This window comes from Entelurus aequoreus, linkage group LG07, assembly GCF_033978785.1.
Source record: "Entelurus aequoreus isolate RoL-2023_Sb linkage group LG07, RoL_Eaeq_v1.1, whole genome shotgun sequence".
Taxonomy (NCBI): Eukaryota; Metazoa; Chordata; class Actinopteri; order Syngnathiformes; family Syngnathidae; genus Entelurus; species Entelurus aequoreus.
In genome coordinates, this window is record NC_084737.1 from 8,166,664 (window position 1) to 8,193,289 (window position 26,626).

At 31.0% G+C, this 26,626-nt stretch overlaps 2 protein-coding genes across 7 annotated transcripts in view; one reads left to right on the forward strand and one right to left on the reverse strand.

The window, feature by feature from the left end:
- The window catches only part of itga5 (integrin, alpha 5 (fibronectin receptor, alpha polypeptide)), a 189,005-nt gene extending 178,814 nt beyond the window's left edge, over positions 1–10,191 (forward strand). The window contains exons 31-33 of one of the 2 annotated variants that reach the window (XM_062052528.1): positions 755–932; positions 987–6,121; positions 6,371–10,191. In XM_062052528.1, coding sequence (XP_061908512.1) covers positions 755–838 — 84 coding nt within the window. In that variant the 3' untranslated portion in view covers positions 839–932; positions 987–6,121; positions 6,371–10,191. Of the gene's footprint in view, positions 1–754; positions 6,122–6,370 lie in introns of both variants that reach the window. The other variant, XM_062052527.1, reaches the window with a different exon arrangement.
- rapgef3 (Rap guanine nucleotide exchange factor (GEF) 3) overlaps positions 10,170–26,626 on the reverse strand; it is a 111,390-nt gene continuing 94,933 nt past the window's right edge. For 2 of the 5 annotated variants that reach the window (XM_062052531.1, XM_062052532.1), the window contains exons 20-27: positions 22,456–22,637; positions 22,301–22,391; positions 22,171–22,221; positions 20,823–20,910; positions 20,676–20,740; positions 20,549–20,603; positions 17,475–17,546; positions 10,171–11,829 (exon numbers count right to left, since the gene is read on the reverse strand). In XM_062052531.1, the coding sequence (XP_061908515.1) occupies positions 11,711–11,829; positions 17,475–17,546; positions 20,549–20,603; positions 20,676–20,740; positions 20,823–20,910; positions 22,171–22,221; positions 22,301–22,391; positions 22,456–22,637 (723 nt within the window). In that variant the 3' untranslated portion in view covers positions 10,171–11,710. Of the gene's footprint in view, positions 11,830–17,474; positions 17,547–20,548; positions 20,604–20,675; positions 20,741–20,822; positions 20,911–22,170; positions 22,222–22,300; positions 22,392–22,455; positions 22,638–26,626 lie in introns of all 5 variants that reach the window. The other 3 variants (XM_062052534.1, XM_062052530.1, XM_062052533.1) reach the window with 2 other exon arrangements.

The window sequence follows — 26,626 nt, forward strand, 5'->3', positions numbered from 1 at the left end:
TCATGATATCATTGTCATTCATGTAAAAGTATCATGATATCATTGCTGTAAAAGTATCATGATATCATTGTCATTGATGTAAAACTATCATGGTATCATTGTCATGATGGAAAAGTATCATGATATCATTGTAATTGATGTAAAAGTGTTGCAATACTATTTTCAACAATGTAGAAAAGGGACAATACTACCATCATTGTAGTACGATGTTCACATTTACTCATTATTGTTGAAATACTGTAAAAGTATTATGATACAATTGATGTTAAAGTATGATATCATTGATGTAAAATAATCATGATATCATTGTCATTGATGTAAGAGTATCATGATATCATTGTCATTGATGTAAAAGTATCATGATATCATTGTCATTGATGGAAAAGTATCGCGATATTAATATTTCCTTAATTATTGTAAAAAATAAATAAAACTCATCAATGTTGGACAACATTCATATTGATTTTAAAGTATCACAATAATATCACCAAAATATAAAAACATATTTCCATCAGTAAAGTAAAAATATCACATAACTGTCATCAATGTTGCGATACTGTTGTCATTAACGTAAAAGTATCCCAATAGTATCATCAATGGAGAAAAATCACAATATTGTCGGTAATGGTATCGGTAATGTTGCGATACCATTATCATTGCTGCAGAAGTATTGCGATACTGCTGTGATTGTACTAACAGTATCACGATACCACTTATCTTCAGTAATGGTGAGATTTGTGCTTGTGTCTTGCAGTTGGGTTTCTTCAAGCGGTCCCTCCCGTACGGCACCGCCATGGAGAAAGCTCAGCTCAAACCTCAGGCTGCCTCCGAGGCCTGAGAGGAACCTGCAGAACCACCAGGACAGAACCTACATAACTTACAGAACCAACAGGATTTGACGGAACCAACAGAACCGAGAGAACCAACAAGACCTACATAACTTACAGAACCTACAGGACTTACAGAACCTAGAGAACCAACAAAACCTACATAACCTACAGGACTTACAGAACCTAGAGAACCAACAACAAAACCTACATAACTTACAGAACCTATAGGATTTACAGAACCTACATGACTTACAAAACCAACATAACCTAGAAAACCAACAAAACCTACATAACTGACAGAACCTATAGGATTTACGGAACATACAGGACTTACAGAACCAACAGAACTTAGAGAACCAACAAAACCTACATAACTTACAGAACCTATTGGATTTACATAACCTACAGAACCCAATCTACATAGCTTACAGAACTAACACAATTTGATAGACCCAACAGGACTTACAGAACCAACAACACAGAACCTACATAACTTACAGAATCAACAGGGTTTGACAGAACCAAAAGGACTTACAGAACCAACAAAACAGAACCTACCTAACTTACAGAACCAACAGAGTTTGACAGAACCAACATAATGTACAGAACTAACAAAAAAGAACATCGATAACTTACAGAACCAACAGGACTTTAGAGCTTTAAAACCAACATAACTGACAGAACCAACAGGACCGACAGAATCCACAGAAGATTGCAGAACCAACATAACTTACAGAACCTACAGAAAACTTACAGAACCAACAAAACACAACCGATAGGACTTACATAACCAACCGGGCTTACAAACTTACAGATCCAACAGGACTTACAGAACCAACATAACTCAAATAACCAACAGGGTTTACAGAACCAACATGACTTACAGAACCAACAATACTTTACACAACCAACAGGGTTTACAGAACCAGAAGAATCAACAGAACATACAGAACCAACAATACTTTACAGAACCAACAGGGTTTACAGAATCAGAAGAACCAACATTACTTACAGAACCAACAATACTTTACTAAACCTACAGAACCAAAATAACTGACATGGTTTACAGAACCAGAAGAACCTACATATGTTACAGAACAATACTTTACAGAACCTACAGAACCAGAAGACTCTACATAAGTTACAGAACAATACTTTACAGAACCTACAGAACCAGAAGAACCTACATATGTTACGGAACAATACTTTACAGAACCAAAAGAACTAACAGGGTTTACAGAACCAGAGGAACCTACATAACTTACAGAACCTGCAGAACGTAAGCGAGACCACAGGAAGTGGTGTGGATGGCAGACAGGAAGTGGTGTGGATGGCAGACAGGAAGTGGTGTGGATGGCAGACAGGAAGACAATCCTTCAAACCAAATGAATGTTTTTTCTCATGTCCTTTTCTCCCCTGATGCATTGTGGGAAAGAAGAGCGTCCAAAGAGGAAAAGCGGGTATGACAAGCTGCGTCCATGGCGACCGCCGTCACCGTGGAGACCAGTTTTGCACTCAAAGGAAATCTACTGATTGGCTTGCAATGACGCCAAAGACTGACTCCGCCCTCTTTTGTGTGCTACTGACGGCGTGTTGGCGTGCTTCTTGTGGCGTGTGGCGCCAATCAGCCTGCTAGTTCTTCTTAACTAGTTCTTGTTACTGTGACCAACTAGTTGTTGTTACTGTGACCAACTAGTTGTTGTTACTGTGACCAACTAGTTGTTGTTACTGTGACCAACTAGTTGTTGTTACTGTGACCAACTAGTTGTTGTTACTGTGACCAACTAGTCATTTATGCAGTACTCCACTTGTAAATACTCGCTGACACGCCTGACAACGCTTTATTTATGAAGACTTGCTTTTAGCCAATCAGCTCCCTCCTCCTGCTTAGCCCCGCCTCCCTCTATTGCTGTACTTACCACCGTCATGATCTAGTAATACCGCGATGTAAACGTATTGCAGTACTACCACCTGCAATGGTGTAGTATCGCAGTATATCTACCACAATTGTGATACATTGATGACATACTATACTGTCACGATACTGCTGTCGCCAATCTTGAAATATCGCGATACTATCGCCAGCGATATGGACATACTGCGATACTACTGTCATCGTTGTTGTCGTATCACATTACTATTGCCATTCATGTAGAAATAGTACGATACAATAGTCATTGGTGTCCAGGTATCATGATACTCTTGCCATTGATGTGGACATACTGCGATACTACTGTCATCGTTGTTGTCGTATCACATTACTATTGCCATTCATGTAGAAATAGTACGATACAATAGTCACTGATGTCCAGGTATCATGATACTCTTGCCATTGATGTGGACATACTGCGATACAACTGTCATTGTTGTTGTCGTATCACATTACTATTGCCATTCATGTAGAAATAGTGCGATACAATAGTCATTGATGTCCAGGTATCATGATACTCTTGCCCTTGATGTGGACATACTGCGATACTACTGTCATTGTTGTTGTCGTATCACATTACTATTGCCATTCATGTATATATAGTACGATACAATAGTCACTGATGTCCAGGTATCATGATACTCTTGCCATTGATGTGGACATACTGCGATACAACTGTCATTGTTGTTGTCGTATCACATTACTATTGCCATTCATGTAGAAATAGTACGATACAATAGCCACTGATTGTCCAGGTATCATGATACTCTTGCCATTGATGTGGACATACTGCGATACTACTGTCATTGTTGTTGTAGTATCACACTACTATTGCTATTCATGTAGAAATAGTGCGATACAATAGTCATTGATGTCCAGGTATCATGATACTCTTGCCCTTGATATGGACATACTGCGATACTACTGTCATTGTTGTTGTAGTATCACATTACTATTGCCATTCATGTAGAAATAGTACGATACAATAGTCATTGATGTCCAGGTATCATGATACTCTTGCCATTGATGTGGACATACTGCGATACAACTGTCATCGTTGTTGTCGTATCACATTACTATTGCCATTCATGTAAAAATAGTACGATACAATAGTCATTGATGTCCAGGTATCATGATACTCTTGCCATTGATGTGGACATACTGCGATACTACTGTCATTGTTGTTGTAGTATCACATTACTATTGCCATTCATGTAGAAATAGTACGATACAATAGTCATTGATGTCCAGGTATCATGATACTCTTGCCATTGATGTGGACATACTGCGATACAACTGTCATTGTTGTTGTCATATCACATTACTATTGCCATTCATGTAGAAATAGTACGATACAATAGCCACTGATTGTCCAGGTATCATGATACTCTTGCCATTGATGTGGACATACTGCGATACAACTGTCATTGTTGTTGTCGTATCACATTACTATTGCCATTCATGTAGAAATAGTGCGATACAATAGTCATTGATGTCCAGGTATCATGATACTCTTGCCCTTGATGTGGACATACTGCGATACTACTGTCATTGTTGTTGTCGTATCACATTACTATTGCCATTCATGTATATATAGTACGATACAATAGTCACTGATGTCCAGGTATCATGATACTCTTGCCATTGATGTGGACATACTGCGATACAACTGTCATTGTTGTTGTCGTATCACATTACTATTGCCATTCATGTATATATAGTACGATACAATAGTCACTGATGTCCAGGTATCATGATACTCTTGCCATTGATGTGGACATACTGCGATACTACTGTCATTGTTGTTGTAGTATCACATTACTATTGCCATTCATGTAGAAATAGTACGATACAATAGTCATTGATGTCCAGGTATCATGATACTCTTGCCATTGATGTGGACATACTGCGATACTACTGTCATTGTTGTTGTAGTATCACATTACTATTGCCATTCATGTAGAAATAGTACGATACAATAGTCATTGATGTCCAGGTATCATGATACTCTTGCCATTGATATGGACATACTGCGATACTACTGTCATCGTTGTTGTCGTATCACATTACTATTGCCATTCATGTAGAAATAGTACGATACAATAGCCACTGATTGTCCAGGTATCATGATACTCTTGCCATTGATGTGGACATACTGCGATACTACTGTCATTGTTGTTGTAGTATCACATTACTATTGCCATTCATGTATATATAGTACGATACAATAGTCACTGATGTCCAGGTATCATGATACTCTTGCCATTGATGTGGACATACTGTGATACTACTGTCATCGTTGTTGTCGTATCACATTACTATTGCCATTCATGTAGAAATAGTACGATACAATAGTCATTGATGTCCAGGTATCATGATACTCTTGCCATTGATGTGGACATACTGCGATACTACTGTCATCGTTGTTGTCGTATCACATTACTATTGCCATTCATGTAGAAATAGTACGATACGATAGTCATTGATGTCCAGGTATCATGATACTCTTGCCATTGATGTGGACATACTGCGATACTACTGTCATTGTTGTTGTAGTATCACATTACTATTGCCATTCATGTATATATAGTACGATACAATAGTCACTGATGTCCAGGTATCATGATACTCTTGCCAATGATGTGGACATACTGCGATACTACTGTCATTGTTGTTGTAGTATCACATTACTATTGCCATTCATGTAGAAATAGTACGATACAATAGTCATTGATGTCCAGGTATCATGATACTCTTGCCATTGATGTGGACATACTGCGATACTACTGTCATCGTTGTTGTCGTATCACATTACTATTGCCATTCATGTAGAAATAGTACGATACGATAGTCATTGATGTCCAGGTATCATGATACTCTTGCCATTGATGTGGACATACTGCGATACAACTGTCATTGTTGTTGTCGTATCACATTACTATTGCCATTCATGTATATATAGTACGATACAATAGTCACTGATGTCCAGGTATCATGATACTCTTGCCATTGATGTGGACATACTGCGATACTACTGTCATTGTTGTTGTAGTATCACATTACTATTGCCATTCATGTAGAAATAGTACGATACAATAGTCATTGATGTCCAGGTATCATGATACTCTTGCCCTTGATATGGACATACTGCGATACTACTGTCATTGTTGTTGTAGTATCACATTACTATTGCCATTCATGTATATATAGTATGATACAATAGTCACTGATGTCCAGGTATCATGATACTCTTGCCATTGATGTGGACATACTGCGATACTACTGTCATTGTTGTTGTAGTATCACATTACTATTGCCATTCATGTATATATAGTATGATACAATAGTCACTGATGTCCAGGTATCATGATACTCTTGCCATTGATGTGGACATATTGCGATACTACTGTCATTGTTGTTGTAGTATCACATTACTATTGCCATTCATGTAGAAATAGTACGATACAATAGTCATTGATGTCCAGGTATCATGATACTCTTGCCCTTGATATGGACATACTGCGATACTACTGTCATTGTTGTTGTAGTATCACATTACTTTTGCCATTCATGTAGAAATAGTACGATACAATAGCCACTGATTGTCCAGGTATCATGATACTCTTGCCATTGATGTGGACATACTGCGATACTTGTGTCACCAATGTTTAAAAAGTATCACGATACTATTGTCACGGATGTGGAGATACCATGATATTGTCATCAATTTGGAGGTATCATGATACTATTGTCGTCAATGGGGAAGTATCATGATACAATTGTCGTCAATGTGAAAGTGTCATGATACTATTGTCACGGATGTGGAAATATGATACCATTGTCATGGATGTTGGAAGTATCATGATATTGTCATCAATGTGGAGGTATCATGGTACTATTGTCGTCAACGGGAAAGTGTCATGATACAATTGTCGTCAATGTGAAAGTATCATGATACTATTGTCATGGATGTTGTAGTATCATGATACTCTTGCCATTTACGTGGACATACTGCGATACTTGTGTCACCAATGTTTAAAAAGTATCACGATACTATTGTCACGGATGTGGAGATACCATGATATTGTCATCAATGTGGAGGTATCATGATACTATTGTCGTCAATGGGGAAGTATCATGATACAATCGTCGTCAATGTGAAAGTGTCATGATACTATTGTCACGGATGTGGAAATATGATACTATTGTCATGGATGTTGGAAGTATCATGATATTGTCATCAATGTGGAGGTATCATGGTACTATTGTCGTCAACGGGAAAGTGTCATGATACAATTGTCGTCAATGTGAAAGTATCATGATACTATTGTCATGGATGTTGTAGTAATATGATACCATTGTCATGGATGTTGGAAGTATCATGATATTGTCATCAATGTGGAGGTATCGTGATACTATTGTCGTCAACGGGAAAGTATCATGATACAATTGTCGTCAATGTAAAAGTATCATCGTGCTATTGTCATGGATGTTGTAGTATCACGATACGCTCGCCATTGATGTGGACATACTGTGATTCTTGTGTCACGAATGTTTAAAAAGTATCATGATACTATTGTCACGGATGTGGAAATATGATACCATTGTCATGGATGTCGGAAGTATCATCAATGTGGAGGTATCATGATACTATTGTCATCAATGGGAAAGTATCATGATACAATTGTCGTCAATGTGAAAGTATCTTGATACAATTGCCACTCATGTAACCTTATTACGATACTGCTGTCGCCAATCTTGAAATATCGCGATACTATCGCCAGCGATATGGACATACTGCGATACTACTGTCATCGTTGTTGTAGTATCACATTACTATTGCCATTCATGTAGAAATAGTACGATACAATAGTCATCGATGTCCAGGTATCATGATACTCTTGCCATTGATGTGGACATACTGTGATACTTGTGTCACCACTGTTTAAAAAGTATCATGATACTATTTTCACGGATGTGGAAATATCATGATAGCATTGTCATGGACGTTGAAGTATCATGATATTGTCATCAATGTGGAGGTATCATGATACTATTGTCATCAATGGGAAAGTATGATACAATTGTCGTCAATGTGAAAGTATCATGATACAATTGTCGTCAATGTGAAAGTATGGTACTATTGTCATGGATGTTGTAGTAGCATGATACTTTTCATAGATGTAATAGCATCATGATACTCACGATGCTATTGTCATAGATGTAGTAGTATCACAATATTATTGTTATACGTGTTGAAGTATCACGATATCATTGTTATAGATGTTGACGTACCACAATACTATTGTTATGGATGTCGTAGTATCATGATACCGTTGTCATAGATGCTGCAGTATCACCATACTATTGTCATAGATGTTGAAGTATCACAATACTTTTGTCATAGATTTAGTAGTATCAGGATACTATTGTCATAAATGTTAAGGTATCACCATAATTTAGTTATAGATGTTGAAGTATCATAATGCTATTGTCATGGATGTGGTAGTATCATGATGCCATTGTCATAAATGTGTTAGTATCACGATACTATTGTCATAGATGTATTAGTATCACGATATTATTGTCATGGATGTGGTAGTATCATGATGCCATTGTCATAAATGTATTAGTATCACGATACTATTGTCATAGATGTATTAGTATCACGATACTATTGTCATGGATGTGGTAGTATCATGATGCCATTGTCATAAATGTATTAGTATCACGATACTATTGTCATAGATGTATTAGTATCACGATACTATTGTCATGGATGTGGTAGTATCATGATGCCATTGTCATAGATGTATTAGTATCACAATACTATTGTCATAGATGTAGTAGTACCACGTCACTATTGTCATGCATGAAGTGGTATCACAATACCGTTGTCATAGATATAGTCCTATCACAATACTATTGTCATAAATATAGTGGTATCACAATACTATTGTCGTGGATATAGTGGTATCACGATACTATTGTTATGGATATAGTGGTATCACCATACTATTGTCATGGATATAGTGGTATCACCATACTATTGTCATGGATATAGTGGTATCACCATACTATTGTCATGGATATAGTGGTATCAAGATATTATTGTCATGGAAATAGTAGTATCACGATACTATTGTCATGATATAGTGGTATCGCGATACTATTGTCATGATATAGTGGTATCGCGATACTAATGTCATGAAATAGTGGTATCATGATACTATTGTCATGAAATAGTGGTATCACGATACTATTGTCATGCATATAGTGGTATCACCATGCTATTGTCATGGATATAGTGGTATCATGATACTATTGTCATGGATATAGTGGTATCATGATACTATTGTCATGGATGTAGTGGTATCATGATACTATTGTCATGGATATAGTGGTATCACCCTAATTTTATCATGGATATAGTGGTATCATAATAATATTGTCATGGATATAGTGGTATCATGATACTATTGTCGTGGATATAGTGGTATCGCCATACTATTGTCATGGATATAGTGGTATCACCCTACTTTTATCATGATATAGTGGTATCATAATAATATTGTCATGGCTATAGTGGTATCACCATACTATTGTCATGGATTTAGTGGTATCACCATACTATTGTCATGGATGTAGTGGTATCACCATACTATTGTCATAGATATAGTGGTATCACGATACTATTGTCATGGATATAGTGGTATCACCATACTATTGTCATGGATATAGTGGTATCACCATACTATTGTCATGGATATAGTGGTATCACCATACTATTGTCATGGATATAGTGGTATCAAGATATTATTGTCATGGATATAGTGGTATCACCATACTATTGTCATGGATATAGTGGTATCACCATACTATTGTCATGGATATAGTGGTATCAAGATATTATTGTCATGGATATAGTGGTATCATGATACGGTGATGAAAGGGGGGCCAAGCAGTCGCTGGGAGCTAAACAATGTTTAAATGTGCAATATTTATATAAAGTTTTGATGAGTTCTTTTTTTAAAGACTTTGTTTTTATGATATCACCAGAATGGAAAATAGTTTTTCTTTGTGATGAGCACATTTTTTTTTTTTAGTGTTCAGGATTTCTTTCGACCACTTCATTGTTCCCCCTCTGCACGGATGCGGAACACAAACCTGGCGGACGAACGTTGCGCCGTACGCTTCGCATCGATCCAAAACCGACCCTCTGATATCATGCTTGTCCAACACGCTTTGAGGAGATTATTTATGAAGGACGTTCAAGGCACTGCCCCCCCCCCCCCCCCCCCCCCCGCTTCTAGAACATTTGTACATATTTAAGACAAGAAGACTTTTTCTGCATCAACTTGTCCATTTCCACGCCCCATATTGGGGATTGTTGTAGTGTTTGTATTTGAAATAAAACTTCTTCCTTTCACCTCTCAATGTAGCATCTTTGCTTGGGAAAATAATTTATTGCGTATGAAACGTGAAGCATGTACAGGAAACGTGCGCTGAGGAGTGACTGACCAGGTAGTGCAGGACTAACTAGTGTGTGTGTGTCTTCTTGTATTTCTACCCTTCTTGAGACATCAACAAGGAAAAGTAGCTTCCATATGAGGAGGTGTGAACAAGTGATGACATAAATCATCATGGTCCCAATACGGAAAACAATACTAGAGAATGTCTCATTTGCACCCCTGCTGGTAACATCTATCAAAATGAGGGTGGTCCCAAAAAGGAGGGAGTTTTAAAATCGCTTTTAAAAGTGCTCCCCCTCTGGCCAACATATGAAATAACAAGTGTGTGTACACATTTGAAGTGCTCTCCCTGTGGCCAACATATGAAATAACAAGTGTGTGTACAAATTTGAAGTGTTCCCCCTCTGGCCAACATACGGAATAAGTGTGTGTAAAAATTTTAAGTGCTCCCCCTCTGGCCAACATATGAAATAACAAGTGTGTGTACACATTTTAAGTGCTGCCCCTTTGGCCAACATATGAAATAACAAGTGTGTGTAAAAATTTGAAGTGCTCCCCCTCTGGCCAACATATGAAATAACAAGTGTGTGTACAAATTTGAAGTGCTCCCCCTGTGGCCAACATATGAAATAACAAGTGTGCGTAAAAATTTGAAGTGCGCCCCCTCTGGCCAACATATGAAATAAGTGTGCGTACACATTTGAAGTGCTCTCCCTGTGGCCAACATATGAAATAACAAGTGTGTGTACAAATTTGAAGTGCTCCCCCTCTGGCCAAACATACGAAATAAGTGTGTGTAAAAATTTGAAGTGCTCCCCCTCTGGCCAACATATGAAATAACAAGTGTGTGTACACATTTAAAGTGCTCTCCCTGTGGCCAACATATGAAATAAGTGTGCGTAAAAATTTGAAGTGCGCCCCCTCTGGTCAACACATAAAATAACAAGTGTGTGTATAAATTTAAAGTGCACCCCTCTGGCCAACATATGAAATAACAAGTGTGTAAGAATTTGAAGTGCCCCCCTCTGGCCAACATACGAAATAACAAGTGTGTGTACACACTTGAAGTGCGCCCCCTCTGGTCAACATATGAAATAACAAGTGTGTGTAAGAATTTGAAATGCGCCCCCTTTGGCCAAAATTTATGGAAAAAAATAAAATAAAAAATGTATATAGAGACATACTGTAATAACTTGAAGTTAATAATGAAGATTAAAAACTAATTACTAACAAAAAATAAAAAATAAAAAAATAAATTAACCTAAAGCTTTTTTATATTTGCATAGTTTGTATATATTATTAATGTTGTAAATACAAATCTTTATATATGTAGAAAGGCTGGTCCTAAAGAGGTCTCAAGAAGGTAACAAATACAAGAATGTGTGTGTGTCAAAATCCTGCCGGTTTGAGTCCCGTCAGTGCGTCGTCACGGCAACCAAGCCCCCAACAGTGGGCGCCGTGACGCCGTCAGACCGCCGCTAGCTTTCCAAGGTCCTCGATAGCTGCGTTAGCTTGCGCTGGTTGTCAATCACCCTCAGGTGCTGAACGTAATGGCGGATGTTGCCGGGGCTCCTCAGAGGAAGGGCGTGGTCCGAGTCTGAAAAAAGATCATCCGTAAAAATTAATATTTTTAATATTTATGCTTTCAAAATCAACGTTGAAGATTTTGCTGAATTTTTCTGTAATATACATGCCAGACCACAAGGTGGCAATGTCACTTTATTTTAAGATTACACTACTCAAAGTCCCAGAGGAGAATTTGCTTTAAATTTTGTAAACATTTATGCACATTTATTTATTTATTTATTTAATACACTGTAGCACTTTGAGGTTGTTTGCTCAATGTAAAGTGCTTTTTACAAATAAAATGTATTATTATTATTATTATTATTATAATGAAATGTTGGAATTATAGTGTAAAAATAGATAATAGTACAATTTAGAAAAAACCTACAATAATAAAATAATGAGAAAATAGTGAAAACCTTAATTATTACTTTTGTTTTTTCCCCAAAAAATTACTAAAAATATATGAGAAAGATTTTTGATGAGAAATGGGCAATGGGACAAAAATTACAGTACGATTTTTACAAAAATACAAGAAAAAATAAATATGTATATATACTATTAAAGAGAAAAATATAATTATGACGTATTTTCATAAATCAATATATATTTCTTATCACTTATATGTAATTTATGCTATTGTATTTGCAATATTTTTTACTGGATGAGGTTGATAATAAACACAAAAATAGTAAACATTAAAATCCACTATATTTACATATAACATTTAAAAATATATTATATTATGACGTCACAATCCAACATTTTGAAACATAACAATAAAATCCTATATTTTTAAATATAAGGCTGAAAATCATGAAGCTGTATATTTTTACATTATAATAACATTAAAATCCAACATAAATATAACATATTGAAAATCATGATTCCGTATATTTTTACATTATAATATTACAATCAAACATATTTAAATATAACTCTAAAATTCATGACGCTGTATATTTTTATACTATAAAGTAATAACAATAAAATCCTATATTTTTAAATATAGTGCTGAAAATCACGATTTCGTATATATTTTTACATTATTTTAACATTAAAGTCCAATATAAATATAAGGCTGAAAATCATGAAGCTGTATATTTTGACATTATTATATCATTACAATCCAACATATTTAAATATAACTCTAAAATTCATGATGCTGTATATTTTTATACTACAAAGTAATAACAATAAAATCCTATATTTTTAAATATAGCGCTGAAAATTATGATGCCGTATATTTTTACATTATTTTAACATTAAAGTCCAATATAAATATAAGGCTGAAAATCATGAAGCTGTATATTTTGACATTATAATAACATTAAAATCCAACATAAATATAACATACTGAACATCATGATGCCGTATATTTTTTACATTATAATATCATTACAATCCAACATATTTAAATATAACTCTAAAATTCATGATGCTGTATATTTTTATACTACAAAGTAATAACAATAAAATCCTATATTTTTAAATATAGTGCTGAAAATCATGATTTCGTATATTTTTTACATTATTTTAACATTAAAGTCCAATATAAACATAAGACTGAAAATCATGAAGCTGTATATTTTTACATTATAATAACATTAAAATCCAACATAATTATAACATACTGAACATCAATGTATATTTTTAAATTTTAATGTCATTAAAATCCAACATATTTAAATATAACTCTAAAATTCATGATGCTGTATATTTTTATACTACAAAGTAATAACAATAAAATCCTATATTTTTAAATATAGCGCTGAAAATTATGATGCCGTATATTTTTACATTATTTTAACATTAAAGTCCAATATAAATATAAGGCTGAAAATCATGAAGCTGTATATTTTTACATTATAATAACATTAAAATCCAACATAAATATAACATACTGAACATCAATGTATATTTTTACATTATATCATTACAATCCAACATATTTAAATATAACTCTAAAATTCATGATGCTGTATATTTTTATAATACAAAGACATACAATAAAATCCTATATTTTTAAATATAAGGCTGAAAATCATGAAGCTGTATATTTTTACATTATAATAACATTAAAATCCAACATAAATATAACATACTGAAAATCATTAAAAACAATTAAAAAACATTAAAGTCCAATATAAATATAAGGCCAAAAAATCATGAAGCTGTATATTTTTACATTATAATAACATTAAAATCCAACAAAAATATAACATACTAAACATCATGGTGTCGTATATTTTTACATTATAATATCATTACAATCCAACATATTTAAATATAACTCTAAAATTCATGATGCTGTATATTTTTATACTACAAAGTAATAACAATAAAATCCTATATTTTTAAATATAGTGCTGAAAATCATGAAGCTGTATATTTTTACATTATAATAACATTAAAATCCAACATAAATATAACATACTGAAAATCATTAAAAACAATTAAAAAACATTAAAGTCCAATATAAATATAAGGCTAAAAAATCATGAAGCTGCATATTTTTACATTATAATAACATTAAAATCCAACATAAATATAACATACTGAACATCATGATGCCGTATATTTTGACATTATTATATCATTACAATCCAACATACTTAAATATAACTCTAAAATTCATGATGCTGTATATTTTTATACTACAAAGTAATAACAATAAAATCCTATATTTTTAAATATAGTGCTGAAAATCATGATTTCGTATATTTTTACATTATTTTAACATTAAAGTCCAATATAAATATAAGACTGAAAATCATGAAGCTGTATATTTTTACATTATAACAATATTAAAATCCAACAAAAATATAACATACTAAACATCATGATGCCGTATATTTTTACATTATATCATTACAATCCAACATATTTAAATATAACTCTAAAATTCATGATGCTGTATATTTTTATACTACAAAGTAATAACAATAAAATCCTATATTTTTAAATATAACGCTGAAAATCATGATGCTGTATATTTTTAAATTATTTTAACATTAAAGTCCAATATAAATATAAGGCTGAAAATCATGATGCTGCATATTTTTACATTATAATATCATTAAAATCCAACATAAATATAACATATTGAAAATCATGATGCCGTAAATTTTTACATTATAATATTACAATCAAACATATTTAAATATAACTCTAAAATTCATGACGCTGCATATTTTTATACTACAAAGTAATAATAAAATCCTATATTTTTAAATATAGTGCTGAAAATCACGATGCCGTATATTTTTAAATTATTGTAACATTAAAGTCCAATATAAATATAAGACTGAAAATCATGAAGCTGTATATTTTTACATTATAATAATATTAAAATCCAACATAAATGTAAGGCTGAAAATCCTGATGCCGTATATTTTGACATTATAATATCATTACAATCCAACATATTTAAATATAACTCTAAAATTCATGATGCTGTATATTTTTATACTATAAAGTAATAACAATAAAATCCTATATTTTTAAATAAAGCGCTGAAAATCATGATGCCGTATATTTTTACATTATAATAACATTAAAATCCAACATAAATATAACATACTGAACATCATGATGCCGTATATTTTTACATTATAATAATATTAAAATCCAACAAAAATATAACATACTGAACATCATGATGCTGTATATTTTTACATTTTAAATTCATTACAATCCAACATATTTAAATATAACTCTAAAATTCATGATGCTGTATATTTTTATACTACAAAGTAATAACAATAAAATCCTATATTTTTAAATATAGTGCTGAAAATCACGATGCCGTATATTTTTAAATTATTTTAACATTAAAGTCCAATATAAATATAAGACTGAAAATCATGAAGCTGCATATTTTTACATTATAATAACATTAAAATCCAACAAAAATATAACATACTAAACATCATGATGTCGTATATTTTTACATTATAATATCATTACAATCCAACATATTTAAATATAACTCTAAAATTCATGATGCTGTATATTTTTATACTACAAAATATCAACAATAAAATCCTATATTTTTAAATATTAGGCTGAAAATCATGAAGCTGTATATTTTTACATTATAATAACATTAAAATCCAACATAAATATAACATACTGAACATCATGATGTCGTATATTTTGACATTTTAATATCATTACAATCCAACATACTTAAATATAACTCTAAAATTCATGATGCTGTATATTTTTATACTACAAAGTAATAACAATAAAATCCTATATTTTTAAATATAGTGCTGAAAATCATGATTTCGTATATTTTTACATTATTTTAACATTAAAGTCCAATATAAATATAAGACCAAAAAATCATGAATAGGTATATTTTTACATTATAATAACATTAAAATCCAACAAAAATATAACATACTAAACATCATGATGTCGTATATTTTTACATTATAATATCATTACAATCCAACATATTTAAATATAACTCTAAAATTCATGATTCTGTATATTTTTATACTACAAAATATCAACAATAAAATCCTATATTTTTAAATATTAGGCTGAAAATCATGAAGCTGTATATTTTTACATTATAATAACATTAAAATCCAACATAAATATAACATATTGAAAATCATGATGCCGTAAATTTTTACATTATAATATTACAATCAAACATATTTAAATATAACTCTAAAATTCATGACGCTGCATATTTTTATACTACAAAGTAATAACAATAAAATCCTATATTTTTAAATATAGCGCTGAAAATCATGATGCTGTATATTTTTACATTATAATAACATTAAAATCCAACATAATTATAACATACTGAAAATCATGATGCCGTATATTTTTACATTTTAATATCATTACAATCCAACTTATTTAAATATAACTCGAAAATTCATGATGCTGTATATTTTTATACTACAAAGTAATAACAATAAAATCCTATATTTTTAAATATAGCGCTGAAAATCATGAAGCCGTATATTTTGACATTATTTTAACATTAAAGTCCAATATAAATATAAGGCTAAAAAATCATGAAGCTGCATATTTTTACATTATAATAACATTAAAATCCAACATAAATATAACATACTGAACATCATGATGCCGTATATTTTGACATTATTATATCATTACAATCCAACATACTTAAATATAACTCTAAAATTCACGATGCTGTATATTTTTATACTACAAAATATCAACAATAAAATCCTATATTTTTAAATATTAGGCTGAAAATCATGAAGCTGTATATTTTTACATTATAATAATATTAAAATCCAACATAAATATAACATACTGAAAATCATTAAAAACAATTAAAAAACATTAAAGTCCAATATAAGGCTAAAAAATCATGAAGCTGTATGTAACATATCTAAATATAACATACTGAATATTATGATTTTAATAACATTACAATCCCACATATTCAAATATAACGCTAAAAATAATGTCTATTATATATTTATTATTTTATCTGTTTTTTTAATCTATATTCTTATTGCACGTATTACGTATTATATCAGAAATATAACAAAGCGAACTGACTAAAAAATACACCATTATGTGTGAGAAAACGGCTTAAAAAAGCCAAATGGCTGAAAATTCCACAAAAAGTCCATTTAGACATGAAATATATTTTAGTCCAGGAGTGCTCACACGTGGAAAGGCGAGCAGCAGAACCTTCTAGAAACATTCTGTCAGCGAGACTTCTCTGTGGTGATGACGGCACTGCAGACAAATCATTGTTTATTTCATTTACTACTTCATATACTTAGAATACTTCTTACAAAATAGCAATAATAATGTAATCATTCAAATGTTTTATTGTGTGAACGCTCCAAATCTACACTTTTTGGCACAAATTCCAAAAATTCCCAGATTTCCGGGAAATTTTTCCCATTTAAAATGAATTGGCCATTTTTCAAACTCCCACCATTTCCACATTTTTCAACCGATTCTACTCATCCTGGACATTCAAACTCTCATTTTTCCAAGTTCAAAAAAATTCCAGGAATTCCCGTTTTTTTCAAACCCTTTTTTCACTACTCCGTCCACATTTTTCAACCCACTTCAACCGTCAAATCATTCCTCTTATTAAGGACAAAAAGTTGTTTTTCAAACTCGGAAAATTCCCGGTTTCCAGGAATTCCGTCATACCATTTCTCAATTAAAATTTCTCAACCAATTTGAAAAATTCCAACACCAACCATTTCACTCATTTAGAACATTCAATTAAAAAAAAAAATCATTTTAAAAAAAAATTCCCGCTTTTCCCAAATTTCCAGGAAGTTCCCGTTGCAATAAATGGGGCATTTTTCTAAGTTGCACAATTCCCGCATTTTTCAACCTATTCAAACCGTTCCAACTTCAAAATGTTCAGCCAATTTGGGAATCGCAGGCTTTCCCTCGACAAATTCCAAAAATTCCCAGATTTCCGGGACATTTTTCCCATTTAAAATGAATAACTTCCACCATTTCCACATTTTTCAACCGATTCAACTCATCCTGGACAATCAAACTCTCATTTTTCCAAGTTAAAAAAAATAATTCCAGGAATTCCCGTTTTTTTCAAATCCTTTTTTCAGCCTTATTTCACTACTCCGTCCACATTTTTCAACTCACTTCAACCGTCAAATCATTTCTCTTAATAAGGACAAAAAAGTTGTTTTTCAAACTCTGAAAATTCCCGGTTTCCAGGAATTACGTCATACCATTTCTCAATTAAAAATGTTACTACTTCAACATTTCTTGACCAATTTGAAAAATTCCAACACCAACCATTTCAACTCATTTAGAACATTCAATAATTTTTTTTTTAACATTTTCAAAACATTTCCCGCTTTTCCCAAATTTCCATGAAATTCCCATTGAAAAGAATAGGACATTTTTCAAAGTTCCACAACTACCACATTTTTTATCCGATTCCAACCGTTCCAACTTCAAACTGTTCAGCCTATTCGGGAATTGCGGGCTTTCCCTTGACAAATTCCAAAAATTCCCAGATTTCCGGGAAATTTTTCCCATTTAAAATGAATTGGCCATTTTTCAAACTACCACCATTTCCACATTTTTCAACCGATTCCACTCATCCTGGACATTCAAACTCTCATTTTTCCAAGTTAAAAAAAATTCCAGGAATTCCCGTTTTTTTCAAACCCTTTTTTCTCCCTTTTTTCACTACTCCATCAACATTTTTCAACCCACTTCAACCGTTCCACCGTCAAATCATTCCTCCTAATAAGGACAAAAAAGTTGTTTTTCGAACTGGGAAAATTCCCGGTTTCCAGGAATTACGTCATGCCATTTCTCAATTAAAAATGTTACTACTTCAACATTTCTTGACCAATTTGAAAAATTCCAACACCAACCATTTCAACTCATTTAGAACATTCATGCTCCGAATGATTTTCAAAGAATCTCGCTTTTGCCCAAATTTCCAGGAAGTTCCTGTTGTAATGAATGGGGCATTTTTCCAAGTTGCACAATTCCCAAATTTTTCAACCTATTCAAACCGTTCCAACTTCAAACTGTTCAGCCTATTCAGGAATCGTGGGCTTTCTTTTGACAAATTCCAAAAATTCCCAGATTTCCGGGACATTTTTCCCATTTAAAATGAATTGGCCATTTTTCAAACTCCCACCATTTCCACATTTTTCAACCGATTCCACTCATCCTGGACATTCAAACTCTCATTTTTCCAAGTTAAAATAAATTCCAGGAATTCCCGTTTTTTTTCAAACCCCTTTTTCACCCTTTTCACTACTCCGTCCACATTTTTCAACCCACTTCAACATTTCTTGACCGATGTAGACAATTCCAACACCAACCAATTCAGCTCATTCATGCTCCGAATCATTTTCAAAAAATCCCGCTTTTGCCCAAATTTCCAGGAAGTTCCCGTTGTAATGAATGGGGCATTTTTCCAAGTTGCACAATTCCCACATTTTTCAACCTATTCAAACCGTTCCAACTTCAAACTGTTCAGCCTATTCAGGAATCGTGGGCTTTCTTTTGACAAATTCCAAAAATTCCCAGATTTCCGGGACATTTTTCCCATTTCAGCGCCCCCCGCGACCCCAAAGGGAATAAGCGGTAGAAAATGGATGGATGGAAAATGAATTGGCCATTTTTCAAACTCCCACCATTTCCACATTTTTCAACCGATTCCACTCATCCTGGACATTCAAACTCTCATTTTTCCAAGTTAAAATAAATTCCAGGAATTCCCGTTTTTTTTCAAATCCTTTTTTCACCCTTTTCACTACTCCGTCCACATTTTTCAACCCACTTCAACATTTCTTGACCGATGTAAACAATTCCAACACCAACCAATTCAGCTCATTCATGCTCCGAATCATTTTCGAAAAATCCCACTTTTGCCCAAATTTCCAGGAAGTTCCCGTTATAATGAATGGGGCATTTTTCCAACTTGCACAATTCCCACATTTTTCAACCTATTCAAACCATTCCAACATCAACACATTCCACTCAACCTGGAAATTCCAACTAACACTTTCCCCAAGCTCCAAACCAAATTCGGGTTTTCCTGGAAATTCAAACTCTTCTTACATTCAAACTACATTCTGTCAAGTTCAGCATTGGAGCATTCACACATCATCTAGTTCCAATGTGGCCATGTCAACTAAAATATGTTGAGGAAAAATGTTGGAGTTGTTCCTAAAATGAGTTTTGATCGTTAAAATATTGCAAGCGCGTGATTGGATAATCACCGTAGGTTTGACTCCGGCACCCTCGCACCATCTTCATGGTCTTGGCGATCATCCGCTGCCAACGACATCCATCAAATCTCACCTTTTGGTCTTCTCACCACAAATAATGTTCCTTTTCTTGGCTTACCATCTTCTCAAAGTTGACCAGGCGCTCCACCAGGTTGGCGTTTCCCTCGTGGATGAAGGTCATGTCTGCCAAGAGACGACAGCAGGAGATACTGTGCTAGGTAAGTACTCTCTCAGCGTGACGTAGTACTTGTGAGGAGTACTGTACCTTTAAGGATGAGCGGCATGAAAGGAATGAAAGGAGGACTCAACTTGGTCACAGCCAGCCTGTAAGCTCGATGGTTACGTGAAGGATCCTAATTGACAGGATATGCTTTTTATATTTCATACAGAGCAGTAAAACCACAACAAGCATTTGTTTACATGACTACAGACCTCATTTTTTTGTAGATTACGTTGATATATTTTTATATCATACTGATTATTATTTTATGTACAGTATATGTTTTGCCTTGTCATTTTCTGTAAAGCACTTTTAATAGATACATATACATATACATATATACATATATATATATATATATATATATACATATATGTATATATATATATATATATATATATATATATATATATATATATATATATATATATATATATATATATATATACATATATGTATGTATATATATATATATATATATATATATATATATATATATACATAGTTTTGAGAAATATTCCTCTTTCTTTCCCTTAAATATTTTTAAAACATTTAAAAGAAAATTATTATTATTATTGAAATAAAAAGCCCATCTTATGAAATATAAAATGTATACATTTTTTTGAGGAAAATGACTGTTTTAAGAATTGATATTTTTTTAAATGCTCATCTTACAAAAATAAAATACAGTTTTTTATAGTATTAAAAAATATATGTTGTGATATTTAAAAAAAAAAAAAAAGTAATAATATGTGATAAAATTATTTTTTTGTTTTGAAAAAAATTGCTTTCAGGAAAAAAAATACAAGAAAAAAACACTAATGTTACAAAAATAAAATAATAAATAAATAAATAAATTATATGCTTTTGTGAAAACGCTTATCCAAGAAAAAAAAAAGTATTTTGCAAGAGTAAACAATATTTTAAAAATAATTTTTTTTTTTTGTATTTTACTGTAATTTTCTCACGTTGTTTAGAAAAAAAACTGATTTATTTTTTTTATTTTTTATTTTTAAATATAGCTTTTAAAAACTTTTTTTTTTTTTAGAAAAAAAACTAAACATCAATTCATTGGAAAAAAACATTATTTTGAGATTTTTTTTTTTTAATTCTAAAAAAAAACAACCCACTTCATTTACAAGAATTAAAAAAAACACATTTTTCCTGAAAAACAGGATTTTTATAAGACTAAAATAAATATTTTTAGAGGGAAAAAACCCCCTAATCCTACAAGGAAAAATAAAAAAATTAAATCATGTTTATAATAACACAAAATTATATCTTAATGTAATGTACTTATGTTTTAAAGTCAGATTTTCCAACGTAAGAACATTTATTTCCTACAAAGTAAAGGCAGCCGTGTGTTTTCAAAATAAAAGTTTGTTTGTTTTACCATCAGCCTCTCGTAGGAACAGTAGATTCTTTTAGTCTTGCCAGGTATTCTCTGCAAAAGACAACCATGTGGTGAAAATAGGATGATGGATTATGATGAGGATGAGGATGGATGGAAGTGATGACGTCACCTCCCAGGTCTTGTAGAGTCGCTGCACCGCACTGTTGCTCAAACCAAACATGACGGCAAAGAAGGAGTTGAAATTCTTCTGCTCTTTTAACCTGAAAGGACACAAAGAAGTCGGTAATGCTGATGTGTGGACAAAGGCGGTACTGCGGCGCTTACACGGCGGCTATCTTGATGAACTTCTTGAGCAGCACGGCTCTTTTCACCAAATCTTCACACAAGCAAAGTTCGCTCACGACCCAAAGCTGAACTTCGTTGAAGCGACGCACGAAACGCTCCAAGTTGGCCGTGACGGCGCCCGGGAATTTGTGGCGTCCGAATACGTAGTGGACCAACTCCACCTGCACACGTTCAAAGTTATTATTATTATTCATTTTATTATTGTTATTATTATCATCATTAGCAGTGCTAGTAGTTTTATTTTGAAGAAAACCATTTTAAGTTGAGATAAAAACAAATTCATTATTAAATACATTTTTGGTAAAAATTTAGATGTAATTACAGAAAAATATATATATTAAATACAGATATTGTTCAAATAAAGCTAAAACATTATCATATATATATATATATATATATATATATATATATATATATATATATATATATATATATATATATATATATATATATATATATATATATATAATTAGTAAAGGAAAACTACAATTTATTATTAATAATTTTTATTTAAAAAAAAAAAATCACCCAAATTATTATGCATTATATTTTTAATATAATTGACAGTTTCTATAATAATTGATTCTGGGCTTCTTCAGCATGTCTTTGTCACTCGCTAATAATTACTATGTATTTTTTAATGATTTTTATTAATTTTTTAATGATTTTTTTTCTTAGGGCTTTTTTAATACTATTTATATTATTATTGTTGATTTTTTTTTTTTACTAGATTAGTCGTCGACTTGTCACCAGCAGAGGGAGCCCGAGAACAATGTTGGCCACAATAACAGCGACACAGTGTTGTGCTGATGTCCCAACATTTTTTGTAAAAATATAGATGGAATTACAGAAAATATCTGTATTAACTGACAAATATTGTTCAAATAAACCTAAAAAAAAATAATCATTTATATATAAAGATGTATAATTAGTAAAGTACATTTTATTTTCAAGAATTTTTATTAAAAAAACATTATTTTTCACCCAAATTATTATATTTTTAATATAATTGATGGTTTTATAATAATTGATTCTGGGTTTCTGCTTTTTCACTCGCTAATAATAATAATAATTTTTTTTTTAAAATTATTTTTATGAATTTTTTTCTTAGGGCTTTTTAATACTTTTTAATACTATATATTATTATTATCTAAATTGTTGATTATTTTTAGTAGATTAGGAGACTTGTCACCAGCAGAGGGAGCCCAAGAACAATGTTGGCCACAATAACAGCGACATTTCTAAAACACAATCACACACACACACACACACACACACACACACATATATATATATATATATATATATATATATATATATATATATATATATATATATATATATATATATATATATATATATATATATATATATATATATATATATAGTAAAGGAAAATTCAAATTATTTATCAAGTATTTTTATTTAAAAAAAAATGTTTTCACCCAAATTATTACTGGACTTTTTTAGCAGGTCTTTGTCACCCGCTAATAATTATTATTATTATATTTTTTTTAATGAATTTTTTTCTTAGGGCTTTTTTAATGCTATTATTATTTAAATTGTAGATTTAAGTCGACTTGTCACCAGCAGAGGGAGCCCAAGAACAATGTTGGCCACAATAACAGCAACACAGTGTTGTGCTGATGTCCAAACGTTTTTTGTAAAAATATAGATGTAATTACAGAAAATATCTATATTAAATGACAAATATTGTTCAAATAAACCTACAACATAATCATATATATAATCAGTAAAGGAAAAGTACAATTAATTATCAAGTATTTTTTATTTAAAAAATTTTTTTCACCCAAATTATTACGTATTGAACGCTTTTATATATTTTTTTATATAATTGACGGTTTCTATAATAATTGATTCTGGGCTTCTTCAGCATGTCTTTGTCACTCACAATTATTTTTCTTAAATGATTTTAATGAATTTTTTTCTTAGGGCTTTTTTAATACTATTTTTATTATTTAAAGTGTACTTTTTTTTTTTTTACTAGATTAGTTGTCGACTTGTCACCAGCAGAGGGAGCCCGAGAACAATGTTGTCCACAATAACAGCGACACAGTGTTGTGCTGATGTCCAAACATTTTTTTGTAAAAATATAGATGGAATTACAGAAAATATCTACATTAACTGACAAATATTGTTCAAAACATAATCATACGTATAAATATATATAATTAGTAAAGTAGTAAAGTAAAATTAATTATCAAGAATTTTTATTAAAAAAACATTATTTTTCACCCAAATTATTATGTATTATATTTTTTATATAATTGACGGTTTATATAATAATTGATTCTGGGCTTCTTCAGCATGTCTTTGTCACTCGCTAATAATTATTACATATTTTTTGATGATTTTTATAAATTTTTTAATGAATTTTTTTCTTAGGGCTTTTTTAATACTATTTGTATTATTATTATTATTGATTTTTTTTTGTTACTAGATGAGTCGACTTGTCACCAGCAGAGGGAGCCCAAGAACAATGTTGGCCACAATAACAGCGACATTTTATTTTTAAGAAAACAACTTTAGGTTGAGATAAAAAGGAATTCTTAAATACATTTTTTGTAAAAATATAAATGTTGTTACAGAAAATAAATCAAAATATATATATAATTGGTAAAGGAAAATTCGAATTAATTATCAAGTATTTTTATTTAAAAAAATATTATTTTTCACCCAAATTATTATGTAATGTACGCTTTTATATTATTTAAATAAAATTGACAATAATGTTAACAGTTTAATAATAATTGATTGTGGTCTTCTTCAGCACGTCTTTGTCACTTGCTAATAATTATTCTAGTTTTTTAATTATTTTTATGAATTTTTTTCTTAGGGCTTATTAATACTATTATTATTATTTAAATTGTTATTTTTTTTACTACATTAGGAGACTTGTCACCAGGAGAAGGAGCCCAAGAACAATGTTGATCACAATAACAGCAACATTTTATTTTTAAGAATTTTTTTTTAGGTTGAGATAAACACAAATTAATTATTAAATACATTTTTTGTAAAAATATAGATGTAATTACAGAAAAATATATATATTAAATGACAAATATTGTTAAAAAAAACCTAAAACATAATCATATATATATATATATAATTAGTAAAGGAAAAGTACAATTAATTATGAAGTATTTTTATTTAAAAAAAAAATAAAAAATTCACCCAAATTATTATGTAATGTATGCTTTTATATTTTTAATATAATTGACAATTTCTATAATAATTTATTGTGGGCTTCTTCAGCATGTCTCTGTCACTCGCTAATAATTCTAATTTTTTAATGATTTTTATGACATTTTTTCTAGGGCTTTTTTGATACTATTATTATTATTTTATTTTTTTATTTTTTTTACTACATTAGGAGACTTGTCACCAGCAAAAGGAGCCCAAGAACAATGTTGTCCACAATAACAGTGACATTTTATTTTTAAGAATTTTTTTTTAGGTTGAGATGAACACAAATTAATTATTAAATAAAAATGTTCTAAAAATATAGAAAAATTACAGAAAAATATCTATATTAAATGACAAATATTGTTCAAATAAACCTAAAATATAATCATATGTATATAATTAGTAAAGGAAAAGTACAATTAATTGTGAAGTATTTTTATTTAAAAAATATATATTTTTCACCCAAAATATTATGTAATGTATGCTTTTATATTTTTAATCTAATTGACAGTTTCTATAATAATTGATTGTGGGCTTCTTCAGCATGTCTTTGTCACTCGCTAATAATTCTAATTTTTTAAATGATTTTTATGACATTATTTCTAAGGGCTTTTTTAATACTATTATTATTATTTAATTTTTTTTTTTTTTTACTACATTAGGAGACTTATCACAAGCAGAAGGAGTCCAAGAACAGTGTTGATCACAATAACAGCAACATTTTATTTTTAAGATTTTTTTTTAGGTTGATATAAACACAAATACATTTTTAAATACATGTTTTGTAAAAATATATGTAATTACAGAAAAATATCCATATTAAATGACAAATATTGTTCAAATAAACCTAAAACATAATCATATATATATATAATTAGTAAGGGAAAAGTACAATTAATTATGAAGTATTTTTATTTAAAAAATATATATTTTTCACCCAAAT